Below are 16,865 nucleotides of genomic sequence, written 5' to 3'. Positions count from 1 at the left end.
TTGAGCAGTTAGTATCAGGTAAAGATTTTCCCAAATGAGAATGTTCAGGGTACTCAGAACTAAGTACAGGAAGCAATCTCTGATCTATTTTGCCCTGTCTGATCTACCCAGAGGCTCTTTGTCTTCTGCAGAAAGTAAAATGCTGGACCATTAACAGAACCTATGGGTTCGGAAAGGCAAGACTGTGTGTGTGAGTGGTGGGGGTGGGGGGGTGGGGTGTGTGTGTGTGTGGGAGAACAGGGGAAGTCAAGATGCCAGTCACTGTCTCCATGGCAACTATGGCCATCCACATAGCTTTCTCTGCTCACTTAGTCTTGAGTAGACCACTTCTCAAACAAGAAATGATTTGAGGATGCCCTCTGACAATCCTCCCCCGACCCCCCACATTAGAGTAGCGGGTATGGAGCAAGCAGGCCACTGGAATGCTTTGAAAGCTTTGCACCCTGAGAGGTAGCTGCTTCTAGAACTCAGAACTCTTCGTGATGATGGTGTTGAAGCATCTGGCCTATGAGCCAACCTTCTAGGGCAACCAGACCTAAGTCGTCCTCAGCTTTATGCTGGCATCTTGAATAGTTACTAGAAACCAATATACTCATTCAACCTGGTTGATAGCAAAGCAGTCAAGGCATCTTTAATGAATCTACATTTCACTCTGGAGGGTCTGCATAGGCTTAGGGAAGAAGTGGAATCCTGGTTAGTTTGTTGGGGTTTTTTTTCATTTTTTAAAATATTTATTTATTTATTCTCTTTTATTGCCCTTGTTGTTTTATTGTTGTAGTTATTATTAATGCTGTCATTGTTGGATTGGACAGAGAGAAATGGAGAGAGGAGGGGAAGACAGGGGGGGAGAGAAAGACAGGCAACTGCAGACCTGCTTCACCGCTTGTGAAGTGACTCCCCTGCAGGTAGGGAACCAGGGGCTCGAACCGGGGTCCTTACACTGTCCTTGGACTTTGCACCACCTGCACTTAACCCACTGCACTACCACCCGACTCCCGGAATCCTGTTTAACAAGCATGGCTGGGTGGTGTGGATGTAAGCGGTGAGGAAGTATATTCCGAGAAGCACTGGCTGGAGGAGGCAGATTCTGAGGAGGTGGGCCTGCCGAGTGATGTCCACAGTGTCCTGCCTTGTCACAAAACACAAGAGAGCACCCACAGCCCTGAGAAGCCCCTGTGAAAAAGGTACTGTGCAGTCGGGAAGTCACAGACACAAGGCAGTTAGTTAGAGTCCCCTCTTCAAGCAGAAAGGACAGACGTCGATGACTCACAACGCAAACACTGACCCAAGGGAAATACCATGGGAACATGACGAGGATGGGCTCGATCCTGCCCGGGGCCAGAGACTACTTAAGGACAATTATGGAGAGCTGGCATGTGAGCAGGGCCCTGCAAGATGCCTGGACACTTTCCAGCTACACTAAGGGGGAAAGGGCATCCGGTGGGGGTGGGGGTGGAATGACACATTTCTGAGGTGAAAATTCGTACTTCTAAAACACTTGCGAGGCTTGTGAACCAAGGGCACCTCAAAAACAAAAACAATTATTAAATTCTTGAAAAGACAAAGAAAAGGGCAACCTGAGTAGAAGGATCACTGTGAGATAAGTCTTAGAAGCTGGCAAATCTGTGGTTTATCCAGGAAAAGGGCAAGCAATCTGCTGATACCAGAGAGAGTAGACCACTTGTGTGGGATTCGAGAGCTGGGGAGAAGCATGCTAAAAAGGAGGTGAGCTTCCTGTTTCAAATAGCAATATTGAACCTTGTACCGGATGCTGAAAATTCATAGTTTTCACTTTTCTTTAATTTTTTTTTAAGGTTTTAACTTTCTTGGGCTGCAAACCAGCACACTTGGATAGTGCATCTAACTTGCTATTCACACACTCCAGCTTTGAGACTGGTCACCACCGCACTGGAAAAAGTCTTGGTTCTGTGTTGTCTTTCACCCTTTCTCTTAGTCTGTGTTCTCTTTCTATCTAGAAGAGCAGTTGTTGGTTATGGATGTAGGGAGGAGATAGAAGGCTATGGAAGAGAAAGGAGGATGAAGCAGGAAAGAAGAGAAAAGAACAAGACAGAAGAGGAAGGAGAAAGACTGGGGAAGGAAGGTCACAGATAACATCAAGATTTGGATTTTGCAACTGAAGGGTGGAGTTGTTAAATGCTCTTATCTGAGATGACTGGGAAAAGTCACTCTTGAATCAGTCCCAGGGAGACAGAGAGTAGTCCCCATATGCACAAGTGTAAGGTTGTGGGAGTCACCAGCATACAAACAAAATGAAGAACCTGGAACTGATAAGCTCACCTGTGTAGATGAGGACAAGAAAAGGCCTAAGGACTGTGTCCTGCAGGTGAAATTCAGAGAAAAGGGGAGCTCACCAGAGAAAAACAGTAGAGACACTCAAGAGGGACCTCAAATACCCATCTGAAAAATCTTATGTGCATAGCAGCACAATTTGTAATAGCCAAAACCTGGAAGCAACCCAGGTGTCCAACAACAGATGAGTGGCTGAGCAAGTTGTGGTCTATATACACAATGGAATACTACTCAGCTATAAAAAATGGTCATTTCCCTTTTTTCACCTCATCTTGGATGGAGATTGAAGGAATCATGTTAAGTGAAATATTTCGGAAAGAGAAGAAGAATGAAGATGGGATGGTCTCACTCATGGACAAAAGTTGAAAAATATTACTTTGACGACAACCTGACTTCCCTAGGCAAGTGACTTCACCAATGTGCCCTGGAACCTCACCTCCTCAGAGCCCTACCCCTCTAGGGAAAGTCAGAGACAGGCTGGATTGACCTGTCAACACCCATGTCCAGCAGAGAATTACAGAAGCCAGACTTCCGGCCTTCTGCACCCTATAAAGATCTTTGGTCCATATTCCCAGAGGGATAAAGAATAGGAAAACTTCCAGTGGGTGGGGATGGGATATGGCACTCTGGTGGTGGGAACTATATAGAATTGTACCCCTCTTATCCCACAATTTTATCGATCATTACTAAATTACTAATTAGAAAAAAGTTGAAAGATAAGAAAACACAAAACAGCACTTGGCTGGGATTTGGTGTATTGCACCAAAGTAACAGACTCTGGGGTGGGGGTGGTGGGTTCAGGTCCTCGAACATGATGGCAGAGGAGGACCTAGAGGGGGTTGAACTGTTATGTGGAAAACTGAGAAATGTTACACATGTACCAACTACTGTATTTTACTGTTGACTGTAAACCATTAAACCCCAATAAATGAAGAAAAAAAAAAGAGTGGCCTCAAAACAGGGTAAGAAGGAAATTCTTTATCTTATACCCTCAACCAAAATCACCCCTCCCATGCTTAAATTCCTAGCCATACAGACTAAAAACATCAACAAATAAAAATCCTTCGGACTTCCTAGTGGATATGTCGGGGCTGAAGCCTCTCCACTACTATGTGGTCAGAACTCCAAGAAAGAATGGTGAAGCTGGGCAGAGGGTAGATAGCATAATGGTTATACAAACAGACTCTCATGCCTAAGACTCCAATGTCCCAGGTTCAATCCCTCACACCACCATAAGCCAGAACTGAACAGTGTTCTGGTAAAAAAAAAAAAAAAGTGGTGAAGCCTACAGATGTACGATGAACTCCCAGAGAAGTGGAAAATAAAATTAAAGCTAAGGGATAATTTATATGTGCAATGTTGGAACTAATTATAATTTTTAAATTAATAGTCATTTATTTTAAAGACACTGCATTTGATCACTGACTTTTAGAGAAGAAAAATAAGCAAATACATAGAATGAGAGATAGTTTTGCCTTTCATTAAAGTTACCATATTTTTATCTTAAAAGATACCAAGTAGAGAAGTGGACAAAAAATGTGAACAGAGAGCTTTCTAAAGAAGACATGCATATGGCCCAGAGACATATGAAAACCGGTCCACTTTACTTATCATTAGAGAAATGCAAATCAAAACCACAGTGAGATACTAGCTTACATCTGTGAGAATGGCTCACATTAATAAATAAAGAGATGACAAGTGCTGGTGAAGGTGCAGAGAAGACTTTGATAAACTGCTGGTAGGCCTGCAAACTGGTGTAGCCCCTATGGGAAATAATATGCAAAGCTCTCAAACAAATAAAAATGTATGATCATCAGCAATACCACTCCTAGGCATATGTTCAGAGGACATGAAAGCACTAATTCAAAGGGACATATGAATCCCTGTATAACTGCATTATTCACAAACAGCCAATGATCGGAAGTGGCCTAAATGCCCATCAACAGATGACTAGATAAAGAAGTTATGGGATGGGTGGGGGATATAAGGATATAATGGTTATGCAGCAAAGAGATTCTCATGCCTGAGGCTCTAAAGTCTAGGTTTCAATCCCCTGCATCACAGTAAGCCAGAGCTGAGCAGTGCTCGGATTAAAAAAAATAACAATAAGTTAAAAAAACAAGTTACAGGACATGTATTCAGTGGGCTACCACTCCGCAATTAGAACAAAATGGACGAAGCTTGGGGTAATTATAATTAGCAAAGTAAGGAGATGAGAGATAATCCACAGATGGTTTCATGTGTATGTGGAATACATAGAACTGAGACATATGAACTTGAAAAAAAAAAAAAAAAGGAGAGAGGGGCCAGGTGGCAGAGCACCGGGTTAAGTGCACATGATATGAAGTACAAGGACCTGCTCAAGGATCCTGGTTCCAGCTCCCAGCTGCCCACCTGCAGGGGGTCGCTTCACAAGCGGTGAAGCAGGTCTGCAGGTGTCTGTCTTTCTCTCTATCTCCCACTCCTCTCTCCATTTCTCTCAGTCCTATCCAATAAAATGAAAAAAAAAAAAAAGGGAGAAAAGGAGAAAGAGAAGGAGGGAAGGAAATAACCATGCTGCTATAAGACTGTGAGAATTATGATGGTTTCACTGAGCAGGGAAGAAGAGGGTGTGACGGACAGAACTTTGGGCTGTGGTATGAAACTATACCCGTTATCTTATAATCTTGTAAACTAGTATTAATCACTGATAAAGATGCTAATACAACAAAATAGGTAACAGAAACTCACAGAAAGTTGGGTTATTCTCTTAGAACATTTTAAAGTAGTGTCTACAGGAAGACTATTTTTTGACTGGTCTAAACAAAATTTCTCTTATTTGGGGCCCGACAGTAGGGCACTTAGCGCATAAGTATGCGGGTTCAGGCCCTTGGCTCCCCACCAGCGGGGGGGGGGAGGGGGGTCACTTCACAGGCAGTGAAGCAGGTCTGCAGGTGTCTATCTTTCTCCCCTCCTCTGTCTTCCCTTCCTCTTCCAACTTCTCTCTGTTCTGTCCATCAACAATGACAATAATAACAATACTAATAACAGCAACGATGAACAAAAGATAACAAAAAGGGGAAAAAAAGAAGCTTCCAGGAGCAGTGGATTTGTAGCGCAGGCACCGAGCCCCAGCAATAACCCTGGAGGAAAAAAAAAATTTTTTTTCTCTTATTAATGTCTCCAACAGTTAACAGTACTCACAACTTACACGACCTACAGGTTTAACATGTGGGAACACATACCACCAACAGAAGTACTTCACACCTCTGCAAAGACACACATTTCACCCTGGTAAAATGTGTCCAAATCTCTCTTGTTATGACAGTAAAATGCTCACAAAGCATCACATAACGAAAGTGAAAATGTTTTGAAAAAAGGAAGACACATTATCTTCTCTTACCCCCAACTTTATGGGTCCCCAGAAAAGACAATCACTCCAACGGTCAGTTCTGACTGATGGGTGGTGATAAACCCAACAGCAGGAATGAGTTTGATGAGTTAAGTCTTTCCAAAATTAATACCCTAAAACCTTCAGGCATTTAATGCAAGGTCTTCTAAAACCAGATTGGTGTCTATTAAGGAAATGTTCATACCTATGTGCTCTTAAAACTTAACCATGACAGGTACGGTGTGACTGATACCCTCAAAAGTTTTCAGGGACAACCCTGCGATGTAAACGTTGGGCACCCACAGCACGACAGATACTGAGGCGGCTTTGCCTTTATTCACTCGTCTGACACTTCCTGTGCTCCTACTTGGTGTCAGGCACAGGAGCAAGAGTCACAGAGTCCCTGACCGCTTGGCATTTAACTGAGGGGACGCGTTGAAGGACTGCGAATCGGAATGGAGAATAAGCAAATGCATTCGTGACAGAAGGCGGTTGCATTAAGCATTTGGAAACAACAACAGCAACAAACCAAGGCTGGGGAGGAGGATCCAAAAATGGAAGGCTACTCTAGTTGCGGCTGCCAGAGAGCCCTTCTGAGGAGTCAGTCGCACCTGAGCTGTGGCCGGCTCCTCCGCGTGGGCAGGGTGACACTCGGCTCCACACTGACCGCCCCCGCCCCCGGCCCCGCAGCCTGGCTGTGTGAGGCGCCCCAATACCCGCTCAGGAAAGACCTGCCCCGGGATTACCCTGGAGCCGAGGAGCCCGCCGAGCACAAGTCCCGGCGCCACCCACACTCGGCGGCGGGCTCTGGCCAACTTTCTCCCGCGCCTCCGCCGCGAAGGTCGCCTTACTCCCCCGGCGCCAGGTGGAGCGACCCGGCCGGCGCCCGCCCCCTGCGGCCGAGCTCCGCGCCCCCCTCCGCACCCGCCGTCCCGCCTGGGCGCCTCCCCCCCGCGGGCAGTCTCCTCTGGAAGGGAGGAGCGGGCGCCCAAACTTTGGGGGCTGCACCGCTGCATCCCGGGCCCCCGAAGCGAGGCCGCCGAGCAGCCACGAGCCTCGGCCCAAAGCCCGGCTTCCGACCCGGCTCTGCGCGCGCCCCGGAGCGCGGGGGCCCGGGACCGTCAGTGCGAGCGCGCGGGGCCCGGGCGGCGCCGAGACAAAGCGGCGGCGGGGGCCGGGCCGGGCCGGGCCGGGGCGGGGCGGGCGCGGAGGGCCCCGAGCCCCCTCACCTGTCGAGCCAGAAGGTCCAGGGCGAGTGCAGCGGGACCCCGCCCGGCTCGGGCCGCAAGGCCGACAGCTGCTGCAAGCCGACCGGCGGCGCGGTGGCGGCGGCGTCGGCGCGGGGGCCCTGCGGCTCTCGGGCCCCGGCGGGGGGCGCGGCGGCCGGGGGCAGCGCCATTTTCTCCGCCCCGCCTGCCAGGCCGGCGGACGCGCGGACCCGGGGCGAGCGAGTGAGCGAGCGCGGCTGAGTCACGGCCCCTGCCCCGCCCCGCGCGCCCCGCCCCGGGCCCGGGAGGCTCGGCCCCGCGGGGCTGCGAACAAAAGCCGTCCGGGTGGGCGCCCTGCGCGACCCCAGCACCCGGGACCCACGGGCCGCGCTGCCGGAGAGAGGGCACAGCAGCAGGGAGAAGACTGCGGGCTACCGGGGTGTATAGGGGGGCAGGGGTGAAGCTACTAAACTGGGGGTGGGGGGCGGGAGGTTCTGCAGCCAGACTGGGGGTCAGTGTTAGGGATGGGGGTGGGGAGCAAAATACCGAAAAAGAGAGGAATGGATGGAGTTGCAGACCTACTTGGTGGGAGAGGATGTAAGCACACCAGCATTCTGATGAATTGGTGGGAAAGTGGGCAGATGGTTGGGGGTAGGGATGGTAGGGCAGATGGTAGCACAGTTGCTTGTGACAGAGAGATGGCAAGGGGAACCACTGGCCAAATGGATAGAGACTTGTGTGTCGGAAAGACTGAACTATGAAATGGACCAGAAAGACAGGAGGAACCCAGAACCACCAGCTCAGGCATGAGATTATAACAGGTCAGCTTTGCCTTCTTCATAGTAACAGAATATTTTTCTGGAGCCACCATGTACTCAGAGTAAGGGAACTCAAGACTGGAGCAAAATGTGACCAACTTCAAAGTTTCCCAAAGTTAGCACAAGTTTTACAGGTTTGTCCCAAAGCACCAGCAAGAAAAGGAAACTAGAAACACACACACACACACTACCCCCCCCCCCCCCTTCTCCAGGTACTGCTGCTCAGCTCTGGCTTCTAGTGCTGGGTATTGAACTTAGGATGCAGTACTATCTTCTCTGTCTAAACGTGCCAGTCTTGAACACAGAAACCCATGTTTTCTGCATCTCTGAATACCTATAGCCATATGATTCCTGAGCCCAGAATTAGTGGGATCTTCCTAGTACAGGTCCTCGATGGGCCCGTTCATCCTCTTTTTCAAAAAGGAAAGCAGAGGCATTAAGGCATGTGAACAGACCTACCATACCTGGCATAGAAATAAAATTTAAGTGACTTTAAGATTAATAAAAGAGTTTAAGCAACAAGGTCAAGATAAGAAGTAAGGAGAGAATTATGGGCATAGACCTCCTTAAGCTTGAATTGCACTGTCCTTAAATAGCTGTGGAGGTAGACTTCCATCTCCTTACAGGTTTTTTTCTACCTGACTTAGCATACACATTCTACTTTTAGCTTGAACATTCACTGGGGTGGACTAGAACAGGAGCTGCAAAACCGGATGGATTCAGGGGCTTCAACAGCCTCAGCATCAATCACCACCTAACAGAACTCCCAGGAAAGGCGCCTTCAGGCATTCAATAAAGTGAAAGTTATCAAGCAAAACAACAGTAAGAATTAGACTGCTCCTTTACATTCTCTGCTTCAAATATTTTTTCTTTATTTATTTCCTTTTGTTGCCCTGGTTGTTTTGTTGTTGTAGTTATTATTGTTGTTGTCATTGATGTTGTCGTTGTTGGATAGGCCACAGAGAAATGGGGAGAGGAGGGAAAGACAGGGGGGAGAGAAAGACAGACACCTGCAGACCTGCTTCACCGCCTGTGAAGTGACTCCCCTGCAGGTGGGGAGCCCGGGGCTTGAACCGGGATCCTTACACTGGTCCTTGCACTTAGCGCCACCTGTGCTTAACCTGCTGCGCTACCATCCAGCTCCCTCAAATATAATTTCTATATAACATGGTGCCAAATCCTGCTTTGATGCATTTTTAAATTTTCTTTCTCCCTCTCTTTTCCCTCAGAAGACACATCAATATATGGCATTATTCATACATTGACTTTTCTGAGCACTTTCGACTTACTAGCTCATTTAAGCTACATGACAATGCAAAAAGTAAGGTTCTACTATAAGCCCATTTTACGGATGAGGAACTGAGACGGTAAATTAAGCCTGAAGTCACAATAGAGTTAGGATTTGAATACAGGGTATTCAGACTCCAGAGTCTAGGATTTTAATTGTTGTGTTCTATTCCCTCTCTTAACTGGAAACCTATCAGACTCTCAGACTAAAAATAAGTTAGTGAATACTAAGTCTCTCTCCCTCCCAAGGCTATTAATCTTCCTGCCCAGAGGAAACCACAGTTAACAGTTTCCTTCCAGAAAAATGCAAGTATTCACATAAAAGCATCTATCCAGATATAGAAGATATATATATTACAACAGGAATAGAAACACTTAATACCATTGTCTTACCTTAACATATATTTGGAGATTTTTTCCATATATAAAAAGACAAGCATATACTTCAGTTTAAGGACTGCTAAGTAATCCATTATAAAAGTAATTTGATTCATTAGCCCTGAAGTATGTGGCTCACTGTTAATTTCTTTCATAAATAACACTATCATGTATATTTTTATATTTAATGTTTTTCCTCACCTACATAATTTTATTTCAGAATAAGTTTGGAGAAGTAGACTTTCTGCCTGTATTTAAAAAATTGTGATGTTGATTGATTCTATACTATACAAAATGTAGCATACAAAGTACTTACATGAATTTATGTATAATTAAGATATATTTATAAGTAAGAGTTGATTTTGAAAATTTATATTTGCTGAGTAGCATTTATCTTTATAAAATTCTTTTCTTAAGTCTTTTTTTCAATTTTTTAATTGTTATTATTGTTGTTATTAGTGACGTTGTTGTTGGGTAGGACAGAGAAATGGAGAGAGGAGGGGAAGACAGAGAGGAGAAGAGAAAGACAGACACCTGCAGACTTGCTTCACCGCCTGTGAAGCGACTTCCCTGCAGGTGGGGAGCCGGGGGCTGGAACCGGGATCCTTATGTTGGTCCTTGCACTTTGCGCTTAACCTGCGCTTAACCCGCTGCGCTACCGCCCGACTCCCTATCTTTATAAAATTCTAAGGCATTTGGTAGAAAGGGAGTTTCTATTCGGTAATGATCAGACCTAACCAAACTATCAAGTTTAGATTCTCTTCTTTCTTATGCCCTTTAACAATTCCCTCAGCAAGAAAGTTATTTTTAAAAGTTCATCAGAGTTTCTGAGTATATCTCACTCAGAATTTAGATCTAGGGACAGTCTGGCGGCTTTTCACTCTTGAGTAACATGCACGTACCTTCCTCTCTTGTTGCTTTGGCTTCCAGGATGCTCAAAATTATATCTGATGCTCACATACAACATCAGTATTAACCAATAAAGAAGCATCACACTTTCATATTAGTGGATTATCATTTAAATTAACAAATTGCACATATGCATTTATACTGTGAGTCCTTAAAATCTATTTTGGAAGAATACCTTAAAATTACATACAAATAAAATTTAAATGACTTTAAGATTAATAAAAGTTTAAGCAACATGGCCAAGATAAGAGGTAAGGCGAGAACAATGGGCATAACTTTCATTCCCTTCTTGTTGGAAATGTGTGAGAAAATTGTTATTGCTCTTCAGAATTCTCCATAGGAGACAGCAAACTAGGAAATTCCCTTCATTTTCCTCACTTTGCAACTGGACAGCAATGATTCTCATTTCAGTGTAGAAAGGAAATTGGGAGATTATTTAAGCAAGCCCATCATTTTACAGATGAGGAAACTGAGGCACAGAGAGAAGAAGTGACTTACCTGAGGCCACAGCTCTAGGAAAGGACAGAGGTAGGACTAGAAAGTAGACAGCTGGAGATCCAGGCCAAGGTGCTCGCCTACAGTGTAACAGGCAATATCAGACGACTGGGGGTGGCAGGAGGGAGAAGGTGACCCCACAGCACCTAGCAACAAAAACAACAAAAAGGACTTGAGGCACTCATAAATAATTAAGCAATTAGCTGCAGCAGCTACTCCCCTCCCCTCCAGCATCCAGTCACCAAGGCAACTTGGGCAGGGTGCCTGCTGGTTGCCTAGTAACAGTGTGGCCTGCTCCCCTGACATGCTCCCTAGGCGTTAAAAGATAAGAGAACTGGGTGTGTGTGTGTGGGGAGTGAAGCCTGAGATAGTAATCACTATTCCAACACCTTCATTTTCCAGGTAGGGAGTGGAGGCCCAGAGAAGCTGAGTAACCTGCCCAAGGTCACACAGCTACTAAGAGGCAGACATGCTCCATTTCTGGTAGCTTTCCATTGCACTAGGGCTGCCTTGGGGATGCTGCAGAGAGGAGCTAACTTCACAGCTCCTAGCAGAATGAGAAAGTAGGAGTTCGCAAGCAAGCGAGAGACAGAGACCTTGAGCTCTCATATGCAATTAGCAGGAGCTGGTAATCCCATCAGCCCAACTTTCACCATCACCATGGCAACATGGGTGAGGCGGGTGCTGGTTGCCTAGTAACAAGTGGTCCTCTCTTCCACTCACATCCAACTCCCTGGGAGTCACAGGAACAGTAGAATGTTGGAGCTGGGAGGGAAGAATTTGACTATTATATAAACTGAGGTTTCGGACACAGTAAAATGCCATATAGCCACAAAGTCAGAACACCGGAGTCTCCTGGAAGCACTGTCTCACTTATCTAAATAGTGGTGGTGCTATATAGAGGTGGTGTTCAAAGGAGGCACTGTGTGTAGCTGTTACACACAGGGCCTCTAAAATCTGAAAGCCCGGGTCCAAAGTCAGATTTCTCAACTTGAGAAGCTTCTTACTCCCCTAAGCCTCAGTTTCCACATCTGAGAACTGGACAGCTGACAGTCTACTTGCTGAGTCATGACTAGGATTAAATGAAAAACAGCTGTGCCAAGTGCTTGGTATACAGTAATATACAGGCAGGAGATAGTAGGTAAGTTTACAGTCAATAAATATTTGCCACATGTCTGTGAGGCAAACGTCATAGTTCAAGGTTCTTGAGACCCATTAGTAGTACGGACAAAATGAAATCCTTCTCTCCGGGTGCTTACTTTGCCGTGGAATGATATGTCAAGTGAATATGTGTATGCATGTATATGCCTGTATACATATATATTTATATCATAGTGTGTGTGGTGAACGGGTGGAGGAGCTCACAGACACTGTGCTGTGTTTGTGTTATTGGACTCCTCGCAGACTGAGAAGCTTCCTGTTTACAGGGTATGATTCTATAAATATGTAGGACTGTCTTGTATGTGGGAAAACTCGCTTTGCATTCTTCCAAAGGCTCATAAGGAAAAAGAAGACAGTGGCCACTAGATGGCAGACGATAAACCCCAGATCCATGGAGACAACACCGCCAGACCCTGACTGAAACTTTGAGCACTTCGACAAGTGCTGAAGTTGGTTAGTCTCCAGTTCATCTGAGAGCAAAAGCTGGGAAGGGTGGTGAAGACTTGGAGCTCTTCTGGGGGAACTGGGGGGATTAGGAGCGTCTGGAGCATGGTTTAAGAGTTACTGTTTTGTGAGTCGGGTGGTTGCACAGTGGGTTAAGCTCGGTGGTGCAAAGCTCAAGGACTGGCTTAAGGATCCCGGTTTGAGCCCCCGGCTCCCCACCTGCAGGGGAGTCGCCTCACAGGCGGTGAAGCAGGTCTGCAGGTGTCTATCTTTCTCTCTCCCTCTCTGCCTTCCCCTCCTCTCTCCATTTCTCTCTGTCCTATTCAACAATGATGACATCAATAAACAACAATAGTAACTACAGCAAAAAAAAAAAAAAAAAAAACAAGGGTAACAAAAGGGAAAGTAAATAAAAAACATAAAAAGAGTTACTGTTTGAGGGGCCAGGAGGTGGCTTACTTGGTAGAGAGCACATGTAATTGTGCATGAGGACCTGGGCTTGTGGCCCCTGGCCACCACGTGGGAACACTGGGTGGGGCAGTGCTACAGTGTTTTTCCTTCTCCCTCCGTCTTTCACTCCCTGACATGGAAAAAAAAAAAAAAAAGAGTGGCTGCTTCAGAGAGAGTAAATTCCGTTTTAAATAACTTCCTACTATGGGATAAGCTGTATGTTCTCAGGAAGCTATTAACCTGAACTCAAAGCTCTTCATCTGGAACAAGGAGATGATAAGAAGAACTCCTTCAAGGAGCTGCTTTGAGGAGTGTATGAGAAAACATGTTTAATGTACCTTGCAGGCCATACATAAAACTTAACCAAGGTTATTGAGCTGGAATCTAAAAGATCCCTTAAGGTCTGGTTCAGAGTTACAAATGGGAGGCAGAGGGATTGAAGAAATAGCATTTGTTAATAGCACTTGCAACAAGAAGACTGAAGTCTGTGAAAGGAAGGTTCCATGGCCCCATGATACTCAGACTCTCCAAATGGAACAAGGAGGTGATAAGAAGAGGTCCTTCAAAGGGCTGCTTATCCCCTCAAGTATCCATGGGTATCCACCCATCAACCAGAGTCCTTTTCCTCTTCTCCCTGCACATTGGCATTGGTCTTGCTTATTTATGCTCACTTGTACCACTACTTCCACACTTCCAGCCAAGCACAACACCCTCCTCACCATTCTGTCGCTAGCTTTACTCCTCCAACCTTGGCCAGACCGAAAAAAGAAAAAAAAGAAGGAAGAAGTAGCCTTTACTAGTTGTTCCTTTAAATGGCTGCCACTAATAAGCATTTGAAATCCTGTCCACACAACCCACTCTTCAAAATACCTTTACAGTATATTTCCACATATATTTGGATATATGTGTATCTCTATCTAACATATATATATATATATATATATATATATATATATATATATATATACACACACACACACACATATATATGGTTGGAAATGTATGTAGTGAATTAATGTATTTTGAAACAATCTTATCTCCTTTTTTATTTTCATTTATTGCCACCAGGATTATCACTAGGGCTCGGTGCTTATATGACAAATCCACCACTCCTGGCAGCCATTTTTTTAAGAGAAAATGAGAGGGAAGGAAGAGATGGAGGGAGAAAAGAGGGAAGGAGAGAGGGAGGAGGGAGAGAGGCTGACAGGCCTGCAGCACTGCTTCACTGCTCATGAAACTTCTCCCCTGCAGGTGGGGACCAGGAGCTTGAACCCGGGTCCTCACACATGGTGATGTGTCTGCGACTACCCATTCCCAGTAATATCTATCTTCTGAACACATCCGTCCCTGTTCCTTTTAGTATCAGTTCAGCTTCCCATAAAAGCTCTGGAGAGTTAGCCTGTGACACGGTTGTCACCTGCTGCCTTCCAACTGACCCGATAATCCCTTTACTCCCCATTCAGTAAACACACTGTGTGCATACAGAGCTCCATACTTTTGCCCAAGATTTTCCTTGCCTTCTCTGCCTGTCCAAATTCTAAGCATCCTTTAAGGACTAGGGCAAGTGCTCATTGCAGGATCAGTCACCAAACACATGCCTGAAAGAGGCAAAAGACCAAAGCATTCCAGCGTCACGGCAAACAGGATTCCAGTTTGCCTCCCCTAGGTCCTCCCTTGCCATGGCAAAGGGAACAGTGAAAAGTAGTGATGCTTTTTCTTAAAAATAAATAAATAAATAAATAAATAAATAAATAAATAAACAAATAAATAAGGAAGTCAGGGGCAGGGAGGAGACAGCATAATGGTCATCTCTGCAAAGAGACTCTCATGCCTAAGGGTCCAAAGTCCCAGGTTCAATTTCCTATACCACTATTAGCCAGAGCTGACCAGTGCTCTGGTGTTTCTCTCTGTGTCTTTCTCAAAAATAAAATAAAATGTTAAAAATAAATAAATAAAAAGTCATAATGAGTTCAAGAACATTGGTTTGATGGACCTTTGTTGTTGCCACATAGGACCTTACCAATCAGGGCAATAGTGATTCACATAACCAACTCCTACTGATGGGCACTTGAATCTGGGGTTTCTTTCTGTTATGCACAAGCCTTCAAAAACTAGACTCTGCAAACGACTGGCTCTTACCAGAGGTGTTATGAATGTTCCCAAGCCAGTCAAGGAACCAGAGATGTGAGATCACACAGATCAGAAAATAAACCTTAAGAGGAAGACGGGCAAGCAGGTAAGTGCCTACCTGCTCTGTGGTATTTTTTTTTTTTAATATTTACTTACTTATTCCCTTTTGTTGCCCTTGTTTTATTGTTGTAGTTATTGTTGTTATTGATGCCATCGTTGTTGGATGGGACAGAGAGAAATGGAGAGAGGAGGGGAAGACAGAGAGGGGGAGAGAAAGACACCTGCAGACCTGCTTCACCACCTGTGAAGCAACTCCCCTGCAGGTGGGGACCCTGGGGCTCGAACCGAGATCCTTACGTTGGTCCTTGAGCTTTGTGCCACATGCGCTTAACCCGCTGCACTGCTGCCCGTCTCTCTGTGGCAGTTTTTAAATGAGAGAAGACAGGTAGTAAAAGTAGGAGGCAATGTCACCAGATGAGATGTCCACAACTGTGTGCTGCGGTGTGTGATCTGGGACTCTGAAAGTTTCTTCTTTTCTCCTGTAAAAAACGAGTGTGAGATGAAATGGCTGTAGCTGTTGTGATGCTGACAGGAAGATCTCACACAAGTTCTTAGCAGGCAGGACTCTGGGTCCCCTCTGCACTCTTCGACATTCAAAGAATGGTGTGTTGGGGAGATGGGCGGTAATGATCCCAGTTCAAGCCCCCGGATCCCTCACCTGCAGGGGAGTCGCTTCACAAGCGGTGAAGCAGGTCTGCAGGTGTCTACCTTTCTCTCCCCCTCTCTGTCTTCACCTCCTCTCTCCATTTCTTTCTTTCTTTAAGATTTTGTTTATTAATGAGAAAGATAGGAGGAGAGGGAAAGAACCAGATATCAGCCTGGTACGTATGCTGCTGGGGCTTGAACTCAGAACCTCATGCTTGAGAGTTCAGTGCTTTAATCCACTGAGCCATCTCCCAGACCGCCTCCTCTCTCCATTTCTCTCTGTCCTATCCAACAAAGATGATATCAATAATAACAATAATAACTACTACAATAAAAAACAACAAGGGCAACATAAGGGAATAAATAAATAAATAATAATAAAGAATGGTGTGTTGAGGTGCCAGTCCCAGTTTGCTTGCAACAGTTGTGATCTCAGAAAAGTCCTCAGTCCTGAGCCAGCCAGAATGTCCTGCTCCCTATGGCTAGGAGCACTGCCAGCTGCACTTGGTTTTCTGTATTCACCATGGAGCCACCAATCCCTACTGCCAGCTGACAACTGCTTGCGTAGTTGGGTAAATCAGCATAGAGCTGGTTGCTAATTTATAGCTAAGATGTTACTCTAGGGATAAGCTTTTGTTTTGTGCTGTCAGTTATGGCTAAGACAGCATTTAGAGGAACATTTTGAAAGCTTGTACTCTAGGGCATTGTGCTTCCCAGAGCTTTATTTTTAAGCTTATAGAATTACACCACATACCAGCATAAGAAATGCTATTTCTTAAGACTTGAAAATTGGGGCCAGGTGGTGGCAAACCTGGTTAAGCGCACACATTGCAATGTGCAAGGTTGCAGGTTCAAGCCTCTGGTCCCCACCTGCAGGGGGAAAACTTCATGAGAGGTGGAGCAGGGCTGCAGATGTCTCTTTTGTCTCTCTTCCTCTCTGTTTCCCCCTCCTCTTTCAATTCCTCTCTTTCTCTATCCAATAATAAATAAATATAATAATAATTTTAAAAGAGTCGAAAATCCTGAAATTTGAGATGCCATTACTAACTGATGGGTAATCAGAAAAGGGAAATAATGGAAATTTGAAATAAAACCCCATCATTTGTTTTACAAGAAAAGTAAGTAACAGCATAGATTTTTCAAAAATAGAGCTACTGTACAAAGTACTACATTAGGAATCATGAAGACGTTTTCAAACAG

General features: G+C 45.4%; 1 protein-coding gene across 5 annotated transcripts in view; it reads right to left on the bottom strand.

The window, feature by feature from the left end:
* Positions 1 to 16,865, bottom strand: part of EIF4E3 (eukaryotic translation initiation factor 4E family member 3) — a 406,830-nt gene that overhangs the window by 378,018 nt on the left and 11,947 nt on the right. The window contains exon 1 of one of the 5 annotated variants that reach the window (XM_060202879.1): positions 6,910 to 7,181. The exons of 3 other annotated variants lie outside the window; for them this stretch is intronic. In XM_060202879.1, the coding sequence (XP_060058862.1) occupies positions 6,910 to 7,079 (170 nt within the window). In that variant the 5' untranslated portion in view covers positions 7,080 to 7,181. Of the gene's footprint in view, positions 1 to 6,909; positions 7,182 to 16,865 lie in introns of those variants that run through there. One more of the 5 variants, XM_060202881.1, reaches the window with a different exon arrangement.

Source organism: Erinaceus europaeus, chromosome 12 (genome assembly GCF_950295315.1).
Source record: "Erinaceus europaeus chromosome 12, mEriEur2.1, whole genome shotgun sequence".
NCBI classification, from domain to species: domain Eukaryota; kingdom Metazoa; phylum Chordata; class Mammalia; order Eulipotyphla; family Erinaceidae; genus Erinaceus; species Erinaceus europaeus.
Note: the sequence above shows the minus strand (reverse complement) of the source record. Positions and strands in the feature narration are given on the sequence as shown.